The 17,339-nt window shown below is 39.3% G+C and overlaps 1 protein-coding gene across 3 annotated transcripts in view; it reads right to left on the reverse strand.

The window, feature by feature from the left end:
- Window positions 1-17,339, reverse strand: part of LOC140462899 (DNA topoisomerase 1-like) — a 68,654-nt gene that overhangs the window by 23,436 nt on the left and 27,879 nt on the right. For 2 of the 3 annotated variants that reach the window (XM_072556342.1, XM_072556341.1), the window contains exons 5-9: window positions 15,832-15,896; window positions 15,148-15,240; window positions 14,328-14,397; window positions 10,659-10,747; window positions 4,439-4,554 (exon numbers count right to left, since the gene is read on the reverse strand). In XM_072556342.1, the coding sequence (XP_072412443.1) occupies window positions 4,439-4,554; window positions 10,659-10,747; window positions 14,328-14,397; window positions 15,148-15,240; window positions 15,832-15,896 (433 nt within the window). The remainder of the gene's footprint in view (window positions 1-4,438; window positions 4,555-10,658; window positions 10,748-14,327; window positions 14,398-15,147; window positions 15,241-15,831; window positions 15,897-17,339) is intronic. The other variant, XM_072556343.1, reaches the window with a different exon arrangement.

Genomic DNA, 17,339 nt, shown 5'->3' on the forward strand with positions numbered 1-17,339 from the left:
ATGGCGTAGATTTAACATTTGGAATGAAGATATATCTGACAGGCAACCAAAAAAAAAGGTTCTGGTTATGGCACTGCATCACCAAATCAGCAAGGTCATGGATTCAAAAATCAGTATGGCAAATTGTGCATGATGAGATAAAATTATGAGCACAAAAGATTCAGAATTGTTTTAGAAGTCCAAGGAATTCAAAAGGAACCTGCTAACCTGCCAATTCAATCAAAGTAACAAACATTAATTTTATTCCACTCCAAGACAACAATACCTTTTTCAGTCTTTATTCCAAAGTGGCCACCCGCCCCTTTCCTCACACCCTTCTCTGCTCACTCACAGAACAAATCCTTATGTGTTTTGTACTTGTGCCATGGATACTTTCTCTACTGCTAGAATACAGGTTTATATCACTGACAAATTTCTAATGCTTTCATCAGCTTGCCATGTCTCCATCTCCACTGGCCTCACTCACCCCAATGAATTGAGTCAACTTCAAACATGTCAATCAGCAGGCTACCTATAACTGTATTGTGTATGCACTCTCAATTTCTCCCACTATTCACTAACTCCTCCTACTGTTGGAAGAATTTCAGGTATTCACTATATCCATTGCAGTTCCCTTCTTGTGCCGTAGGGACAGAAACAGGCCATTTATTGAACCCATCATTCAATTCGATTATAGATGATCTGAACCTTAACAGCATTTATCCACCTTAGCTCCAAATTCCTGGATACTCTTGCCCAACAATAAGTTAAGATGGAGTAATGTTGAAAATTCCAATAGATTTAACCTTCTGGGGAAAATAATTCCACATTCCAAATTGAATAGTTTCATTACTATCACAACCCCTCTGCCTTGATGACTATTTTAAAATCACTTGAGGCATTTGTTCTGTATGAAGGGCAGCTAAGTGAAATTTGTCACATTATGATAAAAACAAACCAATGGCATTCAGCAAGTCCGAGTTACATGTCAGCCAGCTCATGCCAAGAAGCAGGAATGCACAGGAGCAACATATGGTGACTGAGTGATAAACTTTCCCACAAGCAATGTCAAAACTATGCATGATCCACCTCCCACCCCACCTCATTTCCCAGTTTCAGCAGAACGGCACAAACCGCTGTGCATTCACCATGTTTTAAAGATGCTCGAGAGTTGTGCAGGGTGGGCACTGGAAGAGAGGAGAAAAGGGATAAGAGAAATGGAAGAATGCTTCTTGATGAATGGTTGTGAAATGGTTTAAAAATATTGCAAAGTGGAAGAAACAGAGTTGAATATTAGCTTACCACATGAAAGTGACACACCTTTCAACAGATAAAGGTCGATTCATACACCCTACAGCAACTGCTATACTCTTGCTCATTGATAAAATGACTCACCAAATCAGGCCTTTCCATAAACATGACATGAAACAATTCAGATAAATTAGTGTGTTGGGAACGAGGCAGAGTCTGACATATGTGAGTACCGAATGAGAGTAGATGCTGGTACAACCTGTGACCTCAATATTAAATCCCAGCAGTCATTTGTCTAACTGATGATGGGCTTTTGCCCGAAACGTCGATTTCGGAGCTACTTGGATGCTGCCTGAACTGCTGTGCTCTTCCAGCACCACTAATCCAGAATCTGGTTTCCAGCATCTGCAGTCATTGTTTTTACCTCATTTGTCTAACTGCAGGTTATTCTCCCATTACACATGTTCATTAAACATGATTTGGTAGTAACTTGATTTGTGAATTAGACTTTTTAAAATATAAAGTGAACTCCTCATAAGAGTCAGAGATGTACAGCACGGAAACAGACCCTTTGGTCTAACCCGTCCATGCCGACCGGATATCCCAACCCAATCTAGTCCCACTTGCCAGCACCCAGCGCATATCTCTCAAAACCCTTCCTATTCATAACCCATCCAAATGCCTTTTCAATGTTGCTATTGTACTAGCTTCCACCACTTCCTCTGGAAGCTCATTCCATATATATATCCTACCCGTGCCCCTCATGATTTTATAAACCTGTAAGGTCACTCCTCAGCCTCCGACACTCCAGGGAAAACAGTCCCAGCCTATTTAACTTCTCCTTATAACTCAAATCCTCCAGCCCTGCAACATCCTTGTAAATCTTTTCTGAACCCTTTCAAGGAAGGAGACCAGAATTGCATGGAAAATTCCAAAAGTGGCCTAACCAATGTCCTGTACAGCTGCAACATGACCTCCCAACTGTTTGCTATTATGCAATTTCATCCTGCACTAGCTGAATAGCAAAACCCAGCCTCATGATCTAGTGTTGGGAAAATGCAAATTCAGTGTGTGCAGCTAAATCAGAAATGCAATCAGTTCTTCAAGCCTTGAAACTGGGAACTGTAGTCTACCACTTAGAAGGAACTTTATTTTCCAAACCGGGGGGGGAGAATCTCGAAGAGGACTGGACTTCCATATCGGCTTCACGTGAGCAACATTTCTGAAGAACTTTGTGAAAGGTATAGTGCTGTAGTAAGTGAATTGTGTTGAAGTGTTAAGTTTACTGCATTATTTCATTAAAACGTGATTGAAAGATTTACTTGGATTGTGCTAACCTTTGTGTTAGGCTAACTACTATTTTTTGTTTCAATTTTTACTGATATATTTGGTGATTCACCCTAACCCTGTTATTCCCACAGGTCCCATTACTTATATTGCACAATTTTCTGTAACACAGTGTTGCATGGGAAAGAAACTACCACATTATAGGAGAACCACCTGTAGTAATATTCATTTAGGAAACTTCAGGCCAAATCATTTTGAAGTGTTCAGCTGCTACTCAGCATCTTGCCTTTTGGACCATGATTAGTTTAACCCAAATTAAGGTTTCAATTTAGAATCAAGCAACTATCTTGGGTTAATTGTTTCCCATTACCAAGATCATTATCTGCTCATGAAATTACCTTTTTTCAACAAAAAATACTCAACTTTGAAAAAGTGAACATGGAAGTTCTCCCCTACTCAAGACTGTGGATTTCTCTTTAAAACGCAGATGTGGCTCCTTCCTGAAAGGCTAAAACTTTTAATGTCTCTTTAAACCTCCATGGGAATTAGGTGGGAATGTGCAACAAACCTCAATGTAACAGCCAAGCAAAAATGAAGATTTCAGCCCAACAATAGGGTTCCATGAGTCAGATAGTCAAGCTTATTGCAGCTGTACAGTGACTACAGGTCAGCAACTGCGTGTAATTTGACAATAACATGCCTGCAAGGTCCCAGTGTGCTCCTCCTACTTTGTGGTTTATAACTTCACATGGATAGCAACATAAACAAGAAGCTGGGAACCAAGTAACACTGAGGAATCACCTATGGCTGCTGCAAGTACAACTGCCTTCAGAACAAAACAAGAGTCATACAGCACAGAAACAGAAACAGACCCTTCACTCCAACCAGTCATCCCACACTAAACTAGCCCCACCTGCTTGCCCCTGGCCCATATCCCTCCAAACCTTTCCTATTCATGTATCCATCTGAATGTCTCTTACCTTTAAAAAGAATGAGTGCGATGCGGTTAGAACCAGACCATATACTGAGCGAGGTATTAAACTAGCTACCAACAGGAATGCAACAAAGTTTCTCAATTCCCTTCAAGCGCAGCCACTGCATTTTCATTTAGTTCCACGTGCCAAAACTGCTCATAAATGTTTATTAATTCCACTGTAAAAGATTTCTCAATTAGGATCTATTTCTGAAAAGCTCAGACAAGTCATATGTGCTGATCATGGACTCCGAACAGTAAACACACAATGAGAGACATCCATACTGTTTGACATTAAATATAACATGGGGCCTCAATACATATCCTACTGTCAACGTTAGGAATGCTTCAGGTGCACTTCAAGACTCCGTACATCTAGTGAATAAGTTCACAGATGACAGTAATGGAATGAACAAAAGCGATTGCTCAGCTATGCAAAAATGAAGCCGAATTTATTCCTTCACCTAGGTTTTGGCACTACCTTGACATCCTTAAAGGCCAGGAGAGGGGATGATGCTTGAAGAAAACAAAAGCACCATCATTTAAAACAGACATAAGCAATAAAAAAAAAGGTGGTGTTCTTGATGAACAAAGATAGTGGCCAACACTATCCATGGGATAGGAGAGATAATCAACAGACTAAGTCACGAGAGGAGGCAAAAATCAACCATTACCTGTAACGAAACAATGCTCTTTGAAGCTTCAATTACTATCCAGTCATTATTCTAGAAAGAAAGGGTATGGGCATTATTTAGAACTAAAACACAGGGGCGGTTACAACCAAATATACTGTGAATTGAAGTTTTATAAGTTGATAATCAAGCATGGTTGTAACGTTATCACCAACTGAATTAGTGACACTTTTGCTTAAACTCATTTTGTTGCTTCTTAGCCACTCCTTCATCCTCGTTTAGAGAGGTGCCAGTATGTACAAAACTGCAAGCTTACCATCATAATAGAAGTGAACATTATCTGGGAGTGGCTCATAGGGTGGAGCAAATACAGGTCCTTTGTGTTCCAGGAATTTCCATTTCACACCATCGGTATAACGTTCTTCCTCCCACCTGCATTAGAGAGAGAAAAATCAGAATCAAGCACGTGATCTATCCAGCAGAGCAGACCCCATCTAGCAGCCCTACAAGAAGCAACAGTTAACTCACAATCTAATTCTATTTCATTCACTGAAAAGGACCAGTACAAAATTGCGGTTGGTAAAGAAATTATAGTTAGTTAACCTCCTTTCACAGTCCTGCACTCACTCCTTGCAATGTTCTCCAGCTGTGTGATAAAACACTTTAAACTTAAATGTGATCAGAAACAAAATACACATCATTCTCCCCCTAACCAACTTAACTCGGGTGAATTTTTTCTTAATTTATTTGTTAAGATTTTAGATTTAAAAAGGTGGAATAGAAGATCTCGACAGGGTGACAATTTAAAAGATAAAAAGTGACCCAGAATGCACTGACTGACAAAGTGGTGAAATTCAATAACTTTCATGGGAAAGGTAAAAAGCAACCATAATTCTGATGGAGGAGACATTAGATTAAATGGTTTAGTTGGCTTTCCATAAAAATTGGAACACGTCAAAATTAAAAATTTTGTGGAATTATATCAATAAAGGTGACGACAAGGCTACTGAGAAAAGCAGGACTACAGGCAAATTGGAAAGCTTAAAAAGCCAGTACAGCCAGAAGTCAGAACGGTTGCCTTCTGGGCTGCATAATTTTATGATTCTAATGCAGCGACAGCTTGTTGTACTGTCAAGATGTTGTATTTGCATTCTCCAAAAAACAAATTGGAAGACCTTTCAAGATCACAACTGCAGCTTGGAGCAGAAGAACTCTTGACAGACCTACATCAAGCACAAACAGACGCTTAGAGGTACTGGCAGAAAGCCAACTCAAACCATTGTACAGGGGCTTTAAAAATTTCAAAAGCATGCCCTTTTATCCATTTGACATCAGTGAAATTTGCAAAATATCAATGTAATATCAGTAGATTCATAAGACCAGCCTTAATTCCAACTGAAGTGGCATTAGATTAATACAGACTATAAAATAAATAGGAGCAGGCCACTCAATGTCATGAGCCTGCTCTGCTATTCAATAAGATCATAACTGATCTGACACTCCTCTCATCCACTTTCCAGCCCTTTACTCATAACCCTAAATTCCCCATAATCTCTCAGTTTTAAATTATACAAAAAAAGGATTCTGCTCTTACAGCTCTGTGGCAAGGATCCCAAAGAGACTCTACGCTCAAAAGAAAATTCCTGCATCTCAGTTTTAACTTGGCACCCCTTTATTCTGAGACTACGTCCGGTGGTTTGACACTTCCACGAAGGGAAACATCCTTAGCACTTAGGTGGCCAAGTCACTCAAGAAGCCTTTATGTTTCAATGAGGTCATTCACTCTTCTAAACTCCAGGGAGTAGAGTCACAACCTATTTAACCTTCGTTCACAACACAAATCCCTCCATTTCGGGAATCATCCTAATAAGCCTTCTTTAAAATACATCCAACAAAATAATATTTTTCCATAAATAAGGGGACCTAAACTGCAAGTAAGGCAAGATAAAGCTTTAATAAACCTTTTAGAAACATTTCCCTTGAAAATTGGCAAGTGGCCACATAATTGGCACACAGAATAAATCAGCTTAATGCAATTCTATTCACAAAGTGTGGAAAGCCTAAATATTTCTCAACATTCATATCGCTCACGTTGGTCACCAAAAATAAGCTGGGGAAGTTAAAACTGATAAAATGGACCATTTTATCCAGGAAAGAAATTTGGCAAAAGCTTCCCCCATGCAGATTCCTCCAGTGATTAAGGCAGCAAGATTATGGCATCACATCAGAATGCTAATAGCAATGCCTAGTGCATCAACACAGAAAGAGGTCACCAACATAGCTAAACAGAAGTGACCTCAGTTCTAAAGAGCTAGCACTCAAATATTTTAATGCCATCACCGCCCCCCCCCACCCCATCCCCTCAGCTCCAAAAGCAAACTAGTCTAGTTGTGTCTTTTTAAATACTAAAGCCAAGCTACTTCCTCCTGTTCATGGGATAATCACACCACAAATGGTTCAGTAAACGAAAACAAAACAAGAGGTGTGATTATAAATGGGAGCCTTCAGTAGAGGCAAAATGTCCCAAGGCCTTTCACAGGAACTTAAACAATAACAACAGCAGAGCCAAAGGAGGAGGCACAAGGGCAGGTGATTCAGAGCTCATTTGTTTTCAAGGAGTATCTTAAAAAGGGAACAGATTCTTCTAGTTATTTTCTGAATGTGAACAGCATTGATTTGCCCGTTCCCAATTTCCCCAAAAACTATGGTATTGAGTCACTTTATAGATTTCCACTGAGCGACTTCTTCAGCTACGCAGAAGGGAAATAAGAGCCAATCATACTGAGGGGTCTTTAGGGAGGACACTCCAAAGTTTTGAATCCAGAAGGTAAAATTAAAAGTACAGCTATAAATAACAGGCGAGATGTACGGATTCAGAACTGAAGGAATGTCAAACTATTGAAAGACAGACAATTTGGAGGGGTGATCACCTAGTGGTATTATCAGTAGACTTTTAACTCAGAGACCCAGGTTTGAATCTTGCAATGAAATCTAGAATTAACAATCAAATGATACCATGACCACATTGCCAATTGTTATTTTAAAAAAACAGCTGGTTCAGTAATGTCCTAACCTTGTTTCCCTTCATAGGTCTATCTAGCTGATTAGGGATAGTCAACATGGCTTTGTGCATGGGAAATCATGTCTCACAAACTTGACTGAGTGTTTTGAAGAAGTAACAAAGAGGATTGATGAGGACAGAGTAGTAGATGTGATCTATATGGACTTCAGTAAGGCGTTCGACAAGGTTCCCCATGAAAGACTGATTAGCAAGGTTAGATCTCATGGAATACAGGCAGAACTAGCCATTTGGATACAGAACTGGCTCAAAAGGTAGAAGACAGAGGGTGGTGGTGGAGGGTTGTTTTTCAGACTGGAGGCCTGTGACCAGTGGAGTGCCACAAGGATCGGTGCTGGGTCCTCTACTTTTTGTCATTTACATAAATGATTTGGATGTGAGCATAAGAGGTACGGTTAGTAAGTTTGCAGATGACATCAAAATTGGAGGTGTTGTGGACAGCAACAAGGGTTACCTCAGATGACAACAGGATCTTGACCAGATGGGCCAAAGGGCTGAGAAGTGGCAGATGGAGTTTAATTCAGATAAATGCAAGGTGCTGCATTTTGGGAAAGCAAATCTTAGCAGGACTTATACACTTAATGGTAAGGTCCTAGAGTGTGCTGCAGAACAAAGAGACCTTGGAGTGCAGGTTCATAGCTCCTTGAAAAGTGGGGTCGCAGGTAGATAGGATAGTGAAGGCGGCGTTTGGTATGCTTTCCTTTATTGGTCAGAGTATGGAGTACAGGAGTTGGGAGGTCATGTTGCAGCTGTATAGGACAGTTAGGCCACTGTTGGAATATTGCATGCAATTCTGGTCTCCTTCCTATTGGAAGGATGTTGTGAAACTTGAAAGGGCTCAGAAAAGATTTACAAGGATGCTGCCGGGGTTGGAGGATCTGAGATATAGGGGGAAGCTGAACAGGCTGGGGCTGTTTTCCCTGGAGCGTCGGAGGCTGAGGGGTGACCTTATAGAGATTTACAAAATTATGAGGGGCATGGTTAGGATAAATAGACAAAGTCTTTTCCCTGGGATCGGGGACCCCAGAACTAGAGGGCATAGGTTTAGGGTAAGAGGGGAAAAATATGAGAGAGACCCAAGGGGCAACTTTTTCACACAGAGGGTGGTACGTGTATGGAATGAGCTGCCTGAAGATGTGGTGGAGGCTGGTACAATTGCAACATTTAAGAGGCATTTGGATGGGTATATGAATAGGAAGGGTTTGGAGGGATATGGGCCGGGTGCTGGCAGGTGGGACTAGATTAGGTTGGGATATCTGGTCGGCGTGGACAGGTTGGACCGAAGGGTCTGTTTCCATGCTGTACATCTCTATGACTCTAGCTACATGTGACTCTAAAACCACAACAGTGTGGCTGATTCTAAACTGCCCTCTGGGCAACAAATGCTGGCCTAGCCAGTGACACCCACACCCAACGAATAAAAACAAAAATTGGACAGAATGAGGCCAAGGACGGATTGAACAATATGAGATTTTAAAAATGTGATCATACTGGAAGCCATCAGTTAGCAGGCCTTGGTGCAACATAAGATGCGGTTTTGTTTATAGAATAAATAAAAACACTGGATCAGAACTGGCATGTGGTGAAACTGCATGGAAGACAAGTGAAAAATCCTGACCACCAACCCTGAAACTAAGGAATCCCTGATTAATCTTGTGACCCAGGAAAACTTCACTGTATTTCTAAACTGGTTCCTATTACTACAGAGTAGGAGGGATAACACACTGATCCTAATTGTAAGAATAAATTGAACACACCAGACTTTTCTTTCGATCCGTTCGATGGGCTATAATCTTGTGAAGAATAGAATTCCAAGAATCAAGAGTAAGAAAAAAAAAAGCCAATTCCAGGATTGAATTGGAACACCAAAATGAAACAAAATTTGGAACAAAACAAACCCAGCGATCATTAAAGAGATTCATAAATAGGTATGTTATAGGATCCTAAAACATGTACACAACACACACATTAATCCTGAATGTTGGTATCCACATTTTGTTTATTGTCACATACTCAAAAGTAGAGTGAAAAATTTACAAGTTGCCACTTACAGCACCATCTTAAGTGCAGAATATGCCTAGGTAAATGTACAAGTTAACAAACTGTGGTTGAACTCCACCCATAAAAACTGCACTTTAAGTGGATGATGCAGTCAGATTTGATCCCAAATCAGACATTGGCACTACGGGTCATCAAATCTATCTCCATTGCAAAGGATTCTAATTCTTCACTGAAGATCTAACCTTTGAAACTCAAAAGCACTGCAGCTCAGACTGCCTCATCCACTGTATACATTTTGGTAGTTCTTTTTTTTCCCCCAAAAGCAGGGCTCCTGCAGCAGCTTCTGGTATCCAGTCACCATCACAATTTCAGCCTTTATCAAACAGCTTGTTTCCACTGAATCTTTCTAAGTTCAATTCTTCTCACTTGCATCAAATAAATACCGTTGTGGGCTTCTTGCATCCAAATATCAGCTGCACTCAACAATCTAATGTATCCCAGTCTTTAGCCCAAATATTATTCCCACAGCACGCTGCCACCATTCCTATGGGAATTTTCCAAGCTCTGCTGGCCTAGAGATTGCCAATAGCAGCACCATATTGCACAGAGAAAACAGATAAATTGAAGCCACATTAGTTTTTCAAGCTCAACCCATCGCTAATGGCAATGTAGTGAGCAATCCTTAATCCAATGTTTGTGTTTAGTGCCCCTCATTTACAATATTTGACTTCATCAGATTAAAATTAATAGGTTCCAGTCTTTTAGCATTCACTGAATGCTTTTTAAACGGATTTAACTTTAGCTTCCAAAACAAAATTTTCCAGACTGTCATTGCTGCAGATAGTGTAGATATCACACCTCCAGCTCTCAAAGACACAGCTGTTTCGGATCCTATGTTTCTAGCTATTAACTTGTTAAAAAAAAAATGATCTCAACTTATTTAATGTAACAGACTTGAATTGCTTTTCTGCTATTTAATTCTTAAAAGCTAAAAGTTGTGTTCCAACTAGAATACATGGACCATGAACTAGACACAACATAAACAATAAAGAACAAGTCTCAATAATGAATAGCCAGCTTGCTTTTGATTTCATTCTTCTCATAGTTGAGCTTTTGCTTCAAAAACAATGGCAAAATGAAAACATTTCCAACTTTCCAATAACTATATCCACAGCAACAATTTCAACTAATTGCATATTCCTATAAATGATCTTTGCTTAGCCAAAGAAAACGGGTAAGCACAGAATCAGAGTGGAGTCGTAATATTTGATAGCAATGTGATTTGCCTCTTCAGTTATTTCACAATTTCCCCATCAAGCATCCAGTTATAGGAAAAAAAACTGGATTGGATGGCCATTCATCCTTGTTTGATTAAAGGGGCAAGAAGGAAAACAGCAGAAGCATAATTCAACAATCCACACGAGTTTAAAACAAAAAGTGTTCTAGGTAACCTCACCATTTCCATTTGTCCTCCTCCTCTTTCTTCTTCTTTTTTCCCTGCCCAGAACTTTCCACTTTAACTTTGGACTTTTTGTTCTTTATATCCTATCAGGAAAATAGAAGAGATTCAGTTATGCCATTACACTTCCAGAAGCCCCTGTTAATATATTTGCAGAATCATAAATTGCAACATCTACGACTGTGGCTTATGATAAACATCTGTAGCATAGTGGAAACTTCTGTACCTGAAGTGGGAAACCACAGCCACTTATTATACAATACAGCAAGAATAGTGTCAAATGTAGTGTTTCACTGATATCCTGAGAATGACAATTTTTGAATCTTACAATGGATTATTTGAAGTGCAGAATCTGTTGCTGGGGTAAATGTTATTTGCTTCTTCATTGCAGTGAACACTAGTTCAGGTTTGGAGGGATCAGAGAGAGGCAAGACTAAAAAAGGTGTTTAGAGTGAATGTGCATACATGCCCAATAAGTAATACAGGCATAAGTGGACACGTTGAATGATGAAAGATGTGGTTGAAATAAAATGAACATTTCACGTTCTTAAGCTATAAAAAGTGTAAGGGAAAAATGGGGGTGGGAAGAAGGGAAGAGGACATTAGATACTATTGTCTGGCATAAGAAAAGGATGATTTATTGAAGTAAATTTGGTTAGAATTAATGAATGGCAGAGGAGCTACTGTAATTTGATGAATACTATAGATCACCCATAGAAGAAAAATAGATGCAGATCTGTTGGAAAATTTCAGAAAGACAAAAGGAAATTTAGAATAGTAATAATTGGGTTCTTCAATTATTTCCAAACACACACACACACACACACACAGCAACTGTGTGAATGGAAAGCAGAAGGAATTCCTGAAAGTGTTCAGATGATCTCTTCAAACAAATCAATATCTAATGGAGTGATGAGGAAGGAAGTACCTAGTTTTAGAGAATGATGTGTAAAGTCAGTTGGAAAATATTTGAAGTATCACCAGCACCAATTGTGAAGTCATATCAGGCCAGAGATGTTAACTTTTTCTCTCTCTCTACCTCCACAGATCCTGCCAGACTGGAGTTTCTCCAATATTTGAATAAAATGAAAATACTTCAGATGCTGGAAAAGCAAATAAACTTGGAGAATTCTGGAGAAATTCAGATCTCTCTAGATCTGTGGACAGAGAAACAGTTATGTTTGGAGTCTGATACAACTCATGGTTGTTTCTCCAGAACTTTCATCGCTATTTCAGTTTTCAAGCACCTGCAGTATATAGTATTTATTGGAGTCTCATTCTCCCCCCACCCACTTCCTGTGGGGTGAGGGAAGGAAGGAGAATGCAGAGATTAGTAGGTAATAAACAAGATTGGTCACAATCCTATTACATACCGGAAGAATGCCCTCTTGTGGTGGAAGATGGGGCAAGTTACAAAAGTAAATTCTTTGCGAAGTCACCCCCCAGTATCCCCTCCAAGCTATGTTCACACAGTTAGTAGGTTCCACCTACTAACATTGATCACATCTTTTACTTCTGTGAGGTCCATGCAGAAGCAAAAAAAAAGTAGGGGGATTATCCGTCTTCGCTGGGAAAAGGATTCTACCAATGTCACAGTAAAACCAAATCTAAAAATATTGTAGAGAATTTAGACAGACAAATATACAGCAATACTTAGGATCAGAAGCACACAAACTAGTGATTATGGATGGAAAACAAGAATGGAAAGTGCAAAAATTCTGGCCACGCTGGAGCACTAGTCAGCTCTGAAAACCAGTTGTTTGAACGGATTAAGTTTGGGGTTGGAGTGGTGAAGAGGTGGAATGGATTTACAGGCATGGTATCAGTGGTGACAAACTAGAATTGTTTGCTATTGATAAGAGTTAAGTAGTTTTGATAGATGATGCTTGGAATAAGGATACACATTCAGAGGCAGTAGTCAGAGTCATACAGCATGGTAACATATCCTTCAATCCAATTTTTCCATGCCAACCAGATATCCCAATCTGGCCTAGTCTCATTTGCCAACAATTGGCCTATATCCCTCTAAAAGGTTCGGATTCAATTGGAAGCTGACATGTTTAAAAAAGGAATTAGCAAAGAAGAGTCAGATGTGACAAGAGGGGAATAAAAAAGCTACACAAAAGCATATGGAGTGCACTGAAAGAAATGGTGACAAGAAATTCAATAATAAAACTTGGATATAATATATATATTATATATAATATATATAGGAATTTTGAAGGATTTCAGGAAAGCAGGGGATGAGACAAACTAAAACCCTCTTTCAAAAGAAAATGCATGAAAGGCCAACTGGCTTTCCTCTGTGCTGCACCATTCCAAGCACAGGTCTCAACAAGTGGTAGTGACTTTAGTTGCGTAACTTAAGGAAGAACAGGTGAAAAAAATCTAACCATCAGGTATTCTTATTCTGATCAATGACAATGACTATCAATACCAAGATCAATAGACAGGCCCCCAAGTAGAAATTCCAGCACAATACTGAGAGACGACTGTACTGTTGAGGAATCAAACTCAAGGATGTAGGTTTCCTCACTGAGCTGGAAGGTTTATTTCCAGACGTTTCGTCACCCTACTCGGTAACATCTTTCGTGAGCCTCAGGCAAAGCTTCATTGGAGGCCCACTGAATATGTTACTTAGTATGGTGACAAAATGTCTGGAAATAAACCTTCCAGCTCAGTGAGCAAACCTACATCCAGAACCTCAACCCGAGCTACAAATCTGCTCAAAATTCGCTAAGAATCAAACTCAAAATACTGCTCAAGTCAGGGAACAAGACTTGAATCCACACTCTCTCAGTTAGTAACCATACCAAGCTGGCTGCATGGCAATATGCATCACCAGCTGATTTTCTTTTAAAATAAAGCAACATTCCATGATAACTTTTCAAACAAAAAGTTATGGAAGGTGAAGGGATACTCTATTACTTTAGAAAGAAATGAAGGAACACAGCTTTTTTTTTGTGAGCAAACTGACCTCCAGCAACTGCTTCCTTCAATTAAGGCTGTTTTACTATGTAGACCATAAGATTGGAAACAATTACTTTTAATTCAAAAGTAATCCAAAAAAGAAACCCTCCATTAATAAACCCAATTTTATGAACATGCGCAAACTGTACTCCTTTTAAAATTCTCACTTCATTCATGCATTCTTGGTGCTAAATCAAAATCTTAAGTCATTTTTACACATATACATGCTTATTCCCAAGAGCTGTAACTAATATTACTTCCACTCAAAGATCAGGATCCCCACAATGTTGCTGTTGCCTGAATGATCAAAAGAAGTAAATTCTTTAAAATCAAAGGAAATTTTCTCCTATGTGGAATGCTGTCAAGCGTACTGTTTTGTCTGCAGTAGAGGCCCAGGTTCAAGTACCATCAGCTTCAGAGATGTGTGATAACATCTTTGAACAGATTGAAACAAGTTTGATTATTTTATTCTCTAATCAATACTAGTATCTTCATTTCCTTAATCCCAAACCAGAAACCAAGATTTGAAGTTACTATCTCATTCACAAGTGCAAGAATTCACCAGAACCTGTGTGTGAAAGCTTTTCCAACACTTTAAGGAAATGTTTCTGCTTTCATCTTCTTCTGCTACCTGACACCACCCCCCACACCTTCACCACTGTCTCTCCATGAAATAAAGAAAACAAGTTACCTTACCATTTCAGATTTTCTTTTTTTGGCTTTCTTTACATCTTCTGATTTGATCTTCTTCGGTTTGAAATCAACACTAAGGCAGACAGACAGATTAAATTCTAGGAACCATACTTGTATTTCGCTACTACTGCCTGCAGTATAGGCTTATCAACAAAGCTCAAGGTGACAATGCAACAAAATGAAATTTCTATCCTACATGTTTATGTAGTGTCCTATTTGTTAGGCAGGGTAAAGCTACCATTCTTATTCTAATGTGCAGCTTACATTATACTACCATAGTCCAAAATACTGTGTCAATTTATACATAGCGCAACTATTCTAAATACTGTGAAGAATCAGGTCAGATGTAATTCATCTCCAGATGTTTTGTCTTGTGTACATGCTCTGCTTTTTCTTGCCACCTGTGTGTAAAAACAGCCATTCCTCTTATTTATTGCTACACACAAAGTTCTTCAGGTTTGCACCTGTATTCCTTCATAGCAATCTGACTGTGACTTATATTCTTCCAACACAGATGAAGTGAGCATCATACCAAATGCTCTGTTCTATCCCCTCCCACTGGGGCTTTTACGTTTCTCCCAATGACTCCCCTTCCTGACCACCCCATTAGCTATAATAACCCTTTTAAATTTTCTACGCAGTACTTAACTTCAAATTTCATTGGCTGCACATAGTATCGTGAAAGGGAAAACCCATAAGCACTCTACACAGTAGCTTTCACAATTGTTCATGGCTACTCATTACTTACAGCGAACATCGACTTGCTTATCAAATATAACATTTGCTGTAAAGAATAGCAGAGCTTGGGGAAGAAAATGCTTACTCATCATCTTCACGGGGCCTCTTCATTGGCTTGTTTTCCACTTTAATGGATGGGATATAATCATCGTCTGGCTCTTGCTTTATACGAGGAGGGCTAAAGGAGGAGTGGGAGTAAAGAAAAAAAATTTTTTTTAAACTTTCAGTTGTTGTACAACTGAGTACTGGATTTGATAGAATCCATTGCCTTAAGTAACAGCCCACCCTTGAGAAACATGACAGGCAGTTCCTGAAATGTAGGCGATGAAACACTGGAATTCAGAGGAATCTCATTTAACCTAGTATAATTCCAGAAGGCTCCAGTACAGGACATTCACTGGCAGTCATATGGCACTCAACCAGGAGAGCCCAGAATAAATTTGAACAAAATGTACAGTTCAGACATCCTTGGAGCATATCCATTATCAAATGGAACAAGGCTTTCTTCAACTACACAATCTTATTTTTGAAGGGTAGAATTCAAAAAGTAGGAATTAAATAAAACAATGTTGAATGAGATTGCTAACCCTTCATTGCTCATCAACTGCAAATAGTTCCTCTTTGCAACTCACTCATTATTTCAAAAGAGTTTCCAAGGATTTCTGCCTTCTTTAAGCAAAGCACATTTAGCAGTGAACATGCAATCCAAAATGCTCAAGCCAAACACTTTTCCCATGACTAATGCCTGACAGATAAAAGGCATCATTACCTTGTGAAACCATTCTCCTTCTTTATTCTATCTCCAGAACCACTACTTGAAGAATGGATCTTATCCTTTTAAAGAAAGAAAACCATTACAAAGTGCACAGGTTACTGCAATTGTTCATAAATATTACTGACAGAATTTGGCCACTCGTTAAGTCATCACTTATTATTCATCCCTTAATGCTAATCAGATACCTTAATTTTTGCAGTACGCACATGTTGCTTGCGGACTGTATGTTGGGGGCATAGTTTAATGGTGCTGGGATTCTAGTTGGTACAAATCACAGAATGGGAGATATTGAGTTGCCTTGGTGACTGGTGCAATAAATCCCGTAGATAAACATAATGCTACCACGGTAGAGGGGGTGGAAAATTGCAATTGGTGCTGGAAGGAGTGCTAAATCAGACACACTGCTTTGTCTGTGATTGGGTCAAGCTTTAGTGTTGCAGGCACTGATTGCCATTTGTCTGAATGAATGCAAGAGAAGACTGACCCACAGAAACACCCAGTCTGTAATGTCAATATTTGTGGCTGGTTCTATCTAGTTTTGAATCAGTGGTGATCCAATGAATTTTGATGGGTGAAATTCAACAATGGCAATATCATAATTGTTGACAGGTGATATAGATACTTGGTTGGAAATGATCAGTGGTTGGTATGTGTTGTGAACATCATTTGTCATCCTAATTTTGTCCTAAACTTGCTGCATACAAGTACAGAACGCTTGGCTGTTAGCATGGTTAACAGTATGGAACACTTTCCATTTTTGACTTTACCACAAAGATGGTCACCGATGAAGCAGGTTGAATGTAGGACACTACCCGGAAGAACTCCAGTAATGGCAACATTTTGGAGAGGTGATGATTGGTCTCCAACAATGACAGCCATCAATCCTTCATGGTAGATATCAATTTCTCAGGTGGCAAAGCATCTGTGCTGATATGCTAAGTACTGGACAAAATTAAGCAAGGGCTGATAAAAAGCAAGTGATACTTGTATTACATGTGTTAAAGTGATGAGACCCAACCAAAGTATCTACCAGGCATCCCTTTATCAATGGCACTGCCATCATTGAATCTCACCCATTAACAATCGAGTGTCACCATGGACTAAAAACTGGACTGGACCAAAAATACTGAAACTACAAAACCAGATGAGAGGTTGGTACTTCCCAGAGTCATCCACCTCCGCTCGACTAAATGACTATACAACAACAACACTGTAAGCTGGATACTATCACTGACAAAGCAGCACATTGGTTTGTCACTCGTCAAGCCACGTATAGTTATTCATTCACTTGTGGAAGATTTTCCTAATGATTTGATTGATTCAAAAACTTTTCTAGGACACTGTGATAACACACATTTTTAAATACTGCCTGGGGTTTTCATCCACATGGCTCAAGGCTATAACATGGTTGGAGGTCTTGATGAACAAAATTTCCAATACGCAGTTTTGTTTTTGGATTTGTTCATGGGATGGCTAGGCTAGCATTTATCATTTCTCCAATT

This window comes from Chiloscyllium punctatum, chromosome 37 (genome assembly GCF_047496795.1).
Source record: "Chiloscyllium punctatum isolate Juve2018m chromosome 37, sChiPun1.3, whole genome shotgun sequence".
Taxonomy (NCBI): domain Eukaryota; kingdom Metazoa; phylum Chordata; class Chondrichthyes; order Orectolobiformes; family Hemiscylliidae; genus Chiloscyllium; species Chiloscyllium punctatum.